The 7,577-nt window shown below is 36.3% G+C and overlaps 1 protein-coding gene across 6 annotated transcripts in view; it reads left to right on the top strand.

Annotated features, from left to right (window-relative positions):
• COL4A5 (collagen type IV alpha 5 chain) overlaps window positions 1-2,554 on the top strand; it is a 246,222-nt gene extending 243,668 nt beyond the window's left edge. For all 6 annotated transcript variants that reach the window (XM_015591652.2, XM_015591651.2, XM_015591650.2 and 3 more), the window contains 2 exons: window positions 281-453; window positions 1,331-2,554. In XM_015591652.2, coding sequence (XP_015447138.1) covers window positions 281-453; window positions 1,331-1,412 — 255 coding nt within the window. In that variant the 3' untranslated portion in view covers window positions 1,413-2,554. The remainder of the gene's footprint in view (window positions 1-280; window positions 454-1,330) is intronic.
• The last annotated feature ends 5,023 nt before the right edge of the window (window positions 2,555-7,577 follow it).

Raw genomic sequence — 7,577 nt, 5'->3', positions numbered from 1 at the left:
CCAATAGGAGAAATCTTTGTCATTTGCATAATAAGAGCTTGACCTCAAATAGCTTCTGTCCAAGCACTGTGTTCCCCCTCAAACATTTTTTAGAACATATTTTTATAATCTTCCTATTGCTTTTGTTGAGTACCCTTGGTGTAGATACTATTCTTTTACCTCTGACCCTATTTCCTTCACTGGATTTGAATTTTTGGCCATCCTCAACACATATATTTGTGTATTCACTAAGGTATTATATCACATAGGTGTTGTGACACATTTTTCTTGTCTTTTCTAGCACACAAGTGCAGGGGCAGAGGGCTCAGGTCAAGCTCTGGCCTCACCTGGTTCCTGCTTGGAAGAATTTCGTTCAGCTCCATTCATTGAATGCCATGGGCGGGGTACCTGCAACTACTATGCCAACTCCTACAGCTTTTGGCTGGCAACCGTAGATGTGTCAGACATGTTCAGGTGAGGTGCTTAATAGCTTTAGTTTAGTTTAGGTCCTTAGCTTCTTTCAGAGATGCTAGGGAAAAGAGAGGCAAATCATGGATGGTTTATACCCAACAAACGTTAGGAATTTAGTGGACTGTGTCCTTTATTCTTGCTTGTTCTCCTCATACACCTGACTCAGATCAGAAAAACAAACTTAGCTAATTTTAGGTACATGTGGTTTGAGATGGCTTGGTAGTAATTCTTCAGTAGCAAAACAAACAAAGCAAGGAAAGGTCATGTGACCTGCTCAATAACAACTGAGCAGCTGTTCAACTAGATTGAGACCATCCCAGAATTGAAGCTGTAATCTGTCTTCCCTCCTGCAGTCCAGTGAGCTCTTTTCCCAGGATGTTTTCAAGTTTCTCGTCCAAGCATTTAAATTAGTGAGACCACACATAGCACATGTACCTCAGGATACTTTGTTCTACTGGAGTTTTTTTTGTTTGTTTGTTTAAATTTATTTGTATATGTTGCTCTTTTGAATTATCATCACTTAATATTTTATTATGCATTATCTTTATGCATCTTATGTATTATATGTTATCATTTATTCATCAGTTGCTCAGATCCCCCTCATTCTAGGACTATTAGAAAAATGTACACGAAAAAGAGAGGAAGAGACAAATAGGCAAAGGTAATAATGGTACAGAAAAGAGTCACAAAAATAACTACCAGTAATGGTTCTTAGGCCATACCAGTCACTGCACTAGATCATGGTGTTCAAAAGTTAACCATTTAGTCATCAGGATAGCTTCTTAAACACAAAAAGAATATTTGAGTGTGAATTTAAATCAATAATAGAATTGAAATACCAAAAAAGGCTAATCTGATTGTTTTGTTTCTTATTTCACAGCAAACCTCAGTCAGAAACGCTGAAGGCAGGAGACTTGAGGACACGTATTAGCCGATGTCAAGTGTGCATGAAGAGGACTTAACATTCTGAAGAATTACTTGTGTGTTTTTAAATGTGATATAAATATAAAATTCCCAAGATACAATGTCTCACTCTCCCCAACTTTACTACTCCTGCCACCAATGGTGCTAGTATATATGACCAAGAGGATATGATGACTGGTTACCATGAAGCTTCAGATGTACCTCAGCAATGTGCAAGAGCAAGGTCACTATTATTTTTCTGCGAAAGAAATAAGAAAAATAAATTTACTTTTGGGGTCCAGAATGATTTTTTCCAAGGATTATGAAATGAAGATTATATATTTTGCCCAGTAACTAAAAAGACACATTAAATATTCAATTAAGAGAAGAATCACACTGAGTAAAATAAAAGACTGTATTTTGGGGGAAGAATTATTTTTCATGGTGCTACTAATCCTACTGTATCCCAGGTTTTTAATATAAAAGTATTAAGCTTATTTTGCTCTGTAAGTAAAGAATGTGTATATTGTGTAAAGCCTTTTAGCTCAGAATGTTGAGTCATTTAAATGTGACCTAACATGAGTCTCTCTTCATAGAAAATGTAGGAAAATCTAGAATGCAGACTGCAAGATTTTGTATCCATGTTTATCGAAGTGAGAGAATTTATGTTATTTCATCGAGTTACTATGGAGAGTAAATTTATTTTGAGTTTTATCCCATAAGTTTTTCTTTGACTTTTTTTAATATAGGTCATTTTTAGTCAGTTTAATTATAATTTTAAGTGTTTATGTTACACACCAAATTAAAATATCTAATGGAGCAATTTATCTTTTACTATATTCTCCAAGACACTCTTAATACCAGATGCTCCTGGTTTTAATTTTTCTTACATATTGTTTTTGCTCATCCCTGACTCCCAAATAATTTTGAGAAACAAAAATGTACAAAAAATTGACGTTTCTTTTCCCTGTGCTTCTTATGTAAGAATTGTTCTCCTGTGGTCTCTGCTTATACAAGAACTGAGAACACAACACTTAATCTCCTTTCTTCAATGACAAACCCAATTGATGTTTCCTATTTTTTATTCTAAACATTTTATTATAAATAGTCATAGAACACCTTATTTCCCTAATGTCATTTCTCACTTAAACATTTTTTAACTCACCAATATCAATTTAATTAAAGATATCATATGTTGTAAGGATGGTTTGTTGTGTATCTCTTCAGCATATGTGTAAAAATATACTCATTTACAGATAAACTACACATCTACACATCAACAAGTAGTCCTTTCTCATAGAATCATTTAGAATAGTGCCAAACCAAAAGAAGTTTCTGCAGACTTTGATCACTCTAATAGCTGATAGAAAATGTACAGTAATATAAACTTTTTTCAGAGAAGAAAACATCACATTGCAAGGTATTTTTGAGATAATAAATTTATTAACAACATTGTGAGGTGGCTGAAAAAGGAAGCAGAAGTACTTTCTATTTGGGGAAGAATTCATTAATAATGTTTAAAGCCGATTAGTGAGTTAATATTCCTAATGATTAATAAGGAACACATGTAGCTCTCTAAAATAGTTGAAGTCTTGCTAAAAGTAAGATGCATTAAAAGCTTCTATTATAAAATTTGTTATAGCTAAAAGATGAAACAACCTAAACAATTTTGAGAATTTTAGACTCTAATATGAACCCATGTAAAATCTAAAGCTTAAAGTCTATAGTGGTAGAAGTTAGGCTCTAAACAATGGTAATTACCTAATAATAATATTGATTTCAAAACCAGCCAATTACAAATTCTAATTTTATTTTTCCATGTAGCCACATGCATGAAAACACTAATGAGTAATTGTAAATGAAAATGCCAGTTATATCACATAGATTTTTCTACAGGCTGTACACTTAAAGGCTGCTTCTTGATTTACAGTTACAAACACTAATACCAGAGATTTTGCTCTTTGTGGCTTTCCCTCTCATTTTTATTTGGTTGAAAACTTTGGCTCAAAAAGAACCTCATAACCTTTTAATAGTGGCGTGTGCTGCTAGTTTATGTGTTTCTTAAATCCCCTAACAATCCCCAGCCCTGCTTTGTTAAGGTACAGGAACTCAATCCATTCCAGGACCTTAATGTTGTTTACCCTCCCTTGCCATTGAATATTCAAAGATTATTCTTGATGTACCTGCTCTAGTAGTTACCTATAGTGAGTTTCGCAGTCATACAGTTAATGGTTTTCCCACATAGGTGGGCAATGAATGAGCTGTTTTGCTTAATCAGATACAAATAGTTATTACATGTACCAACAAATGATTATACACACGCCATGTTGCTGTCACTCTCATCACTTCCAAGCTTCCAAAAGAGGTTTTATCAGATTCCTTATAATTGTACAGTGTCTTTTCTCACCCCACCAAGTTTGAAAAACACTTTCTATTTTTTGTAGTCCCAAAGAGGTTCTTTGCCTCTATTGGCATATTTACTTGAAAACTCACTGTTCATGCCAATCCATAAGAAGTTTATGCATATGTTAATCACAAGAGGGCACTCTTGCCTATAAAAATAAATCAGCACATGTAATGGTTTGTTGAGGTCTTTGTTGATGGAGGTGGTAGAATTATCTAAAGCCATGCCTCCAGATTCCTTGTTTTAAGCCTCATATATTCTTTCATCCGCATAAAGATCAATAGCAAATATTTTAAGAAGTGGCCCAGCCTCCCAATGTCTGCATCCAAAATAAGGGACAGCTTTGCTATCAAAGATTCTCTTAAGAGTCTGATTAGGAGTTGACTCTGATATACTTCGCGTGCTTCTCAACACAGATGCAAAGAACAATCACTTTTGTTTGGCCAGAATTTTAATTGGCTCCTTTAGCAGAGACTCTTTATTCTCAGGTGGAACTATACAAACATCATCCCTAGGCAGCTCCAAAATAAATTGAATATTATTTTTAAACCATATGTAATTTCCATTTTAGAGCAGTGGTTTCTAGAGTGTATTCAGGATGTTTGGAAGGTTTGTATGGTGGAAATACTCATAAACTGTGACCCTGATGGAGTAAATCTGGATAGGCCAGTTGCCCAAGTTCCACAGTAAGAAACATTCATTAAATACTTATTAACTGTAGGCACCATGATAGATAACAATTCAAATTCAACACAACCAGAAAGATATGTAGTCAGCATAATATAGTCCCAAGAGGAGGTATGCTATTTGATCTTTGACTACCAAATCTTACCAATTCTTCCACACTAGGATAGATCATTGGGCTTTTGCTAGCAGTAGCTGTCAGGGGGAAGCTGGCTCACCAACCTATTCCCTAACACATGGACAGGCTAAAATCACATTTATGTAACCTTAGTTCTGTATTTCTCTCTGAGTAGATGGCATGCCCAACACCCAATCCCACAGGATGACATATTGTTGACATCATACAATTTATGCCAGACATGCTCTGTTTTCCTCCTCCAGATTCACACGGCATTCTTCGCCCTGCGTTCTGCCCCAGACAGTTCCTGTGCTCTCTGGCTTCTGGTTTGGTTCAATCAATGGGATGTCCCCAGCAGGATAGCCCAATGAGGGACAAGAATGAGGTTAGGATATTTATTTTTATGGGGCCTATGGGGTCACCTCAGGTTGGTTTGTGCTCCTCAATTTAATGTTCCTGCACCTCTCAAGATGACCTGCTTTTAATGATGTCCACCTCTGATTCCAGTAACCTCTTCTCATCTCTTCAGGTCTGTGTTTATAACAATAAGTCTGCTGCTGCTGTGCTGCTAGCCCTGGATTCCTGCACTATCTTTGGTGGTTTCTCTTCACAATACCTATATCTTTCTAATTAAACTCTTTTCAAATTATCCTAATTTAAGTGTGTTGTCTGTTTGCTGTTGGTACCCTGACAAATGCACAACTGGTTTCCAAAATTTAGTGGCGGTGCTTTATTCTATATGTGGCAAATTGAAGGTAAATTGATAAAATTGACATGCATGATTAGCATTTCCACTTTGAACTTAGAGATAGGCTAGCAGAAATATGACTTAACATCACTTAATCTAAGACCTAGTTTACCAAGTTTTATTGGAAGTTGTGTCCCAAGGTTCTTACAGTGAAATGAGGCAAGGTAAGTTCATTATGATAGTAAATTATTTAGCTTTTTCTAAATACTGTCCCACTGTATCTCTAAAGGATGCATTTTGACTTCACCCCAGGAGGTCATTGGCTTGCTCCATCCTACTCCAAATCTCAGCTGCCTCATTGGCAGAATAGATTCAAGTACCAATAACTAATCTCTGAAAGTTTCAGGAAGAAAACTCATAGTATTACTATTTCTACCAGAGAAATCGACCAAGCCAGGTATATACATCTGTGCTCAGCAAAAAACCCAAAGTATTACTAAGCCAGGAAACAGACAATTTAAGGCATCTAAAACAAGTGGTTTTCTAGCCTCAAGAGCCTCTGTGGATGGTGAGCCTGCAGAAGTAACTACTTCAGATCTGCTTTCCTTCTGTTCGTTGAGGGAACCAGAGCAAATACTTAGACTTGATATTACAGAAGATGGGACAGGCTCTCAAATCAAAGGCAGTCTGAGACTACTTGCTAATTTCAACCGAGGCCACATGGAGCCTACCAAGAAGTAAATAGACTTCCGTTTAAAAACAAATAATTGTCTGGTTTAATTTCTTTGGGGCCAGTAAAGTACCGGACTATCACAACCACAGGGCAAACCAGATGTCATATCTTTGTGTCTTTCTCTTACACAATAATTTGACCTTTGTTTGAGCTCTAAGGAAGATTATCTCTGATAGCTCAGTAACAACAGGAGTAACACCTTACATTTGTATAGTTCTTATTCAAATATTATTCTTCACACATTATTTCATCTGAGCCTAAATAACCCTGATGTAGTCAAACAGTGCAAGAATAGAATGGCTAAGTGACTTTCCCAAGGTCACAGGACAAGTTACTAAGTTCTTTTCCACTCAAAATCTAATCACCTAGTCATGAAGATGCCTATATCAACTCAGAATCTTATATGGTGGAGATTCTTGGCACTACAGAGGTCTCTGCCTCATCAGAAGTGATAAACTGCGTGTTTTGAAAACCTTGGTTCCCAGTCAAGGGCGAGTGCTTTTCCCAGCACCATTGCAGCACCCGAGACACTTAGACACAGAGGACTTATAGCGAATCCACTGCATCTTAGGATACTCTCGTCTGTCTGTAGCTAAAGAAAACCTTGTGAATCTGTCCTGGTCCCCATCTCACCCGAGCTTCTTCCAGGATCTTGAATCCAGAGGAGCTCCTGGAATTTGAATGTTCTGGTCTGCAAACCCTCCAGTGCTACTAGTGTCCCAGTAAGGACACTAAACATGAAACCATGCAGATACTATTATCTATTGTAGACAATGCAGAAACTACTGTGTGGATGGGAAACTTTATTAAAGGAAAGTTTGTTATATTTCATTTACATTATTATACATAAACACACAGAGAAGCAACTTGATTTTGCTGACTATAACCTCCATTGGTCATATTTCACATGCAATAGTTTTCCTTATTTGGCTTCCTTCAGGAAAAAAAAAAATTAGGCTGGGAATCAGATGAACAAACATCAAGTCAACTTGGCCAATTATATGGTTATTTATCAGATTAGAGAAGCAGTAAAAGTTAAAGGTAAGTTAAAAAAAAAAGTCTAAGGTAAAATAAGGTCCTGCTTAGCTTATAATAATCAGTATAGTAAGAAGCCAGCCTTTGAGATTACTGGGTTTAAATATGTTCTTAAACAGACCATGAACTTTCAGATGTGGCAGCTATTGCCCACCTTAAAGCCAGCAGCAGCACAGAAAACTCCATCCCCCGCCACCCAAGCCATGAAGTGGAAAGAGATAGCAGCCTAAAGCCACTTTCACAAATACATATTTTTCCTGCTCAGAGAAATCAGTATTTTCCTTTGACCTCTCTGAGCAAGTAAAAACAGCCATGGACACATGACAATGTGCTAAGGCTTTCCTCATTACAGCTCTATCAGTTTTTCTTCATCTATTTTGAAGATCTCTTATTAAGAGCATAAATATTTATGACTTTTATATCCTCTGATGAAATGATCTCTTTATCATTGTGATAAAGTTAACATGGTAAAGAAAATTTTATTTTTTTTGCTCTGAAATCTACATAGATAGCAATATAACCATCCAGTTTTCTCTGTGTTAGTGTTTGTATGGTATATTTT

The sequence above is a fragment of the Pteropus alecto genome, unplaced genomic scaffold, assembly GCF_000325575.1.
Source record: "Pteropus alecto unplaced genomic scaffold, ASM32557v1 scaffold246, whole genome shotgun sequence".
In the NCBI taxonomy this organism is placed as follows: Eukaryota; Metazoa; Chordata; class Mammalia; order Chiroptera; family Pteropodidae; genus Pteropus; species Pteropus alecto.
This window is presented reverse-complemented; position numbering and strand designations above follow the sequence as displayed.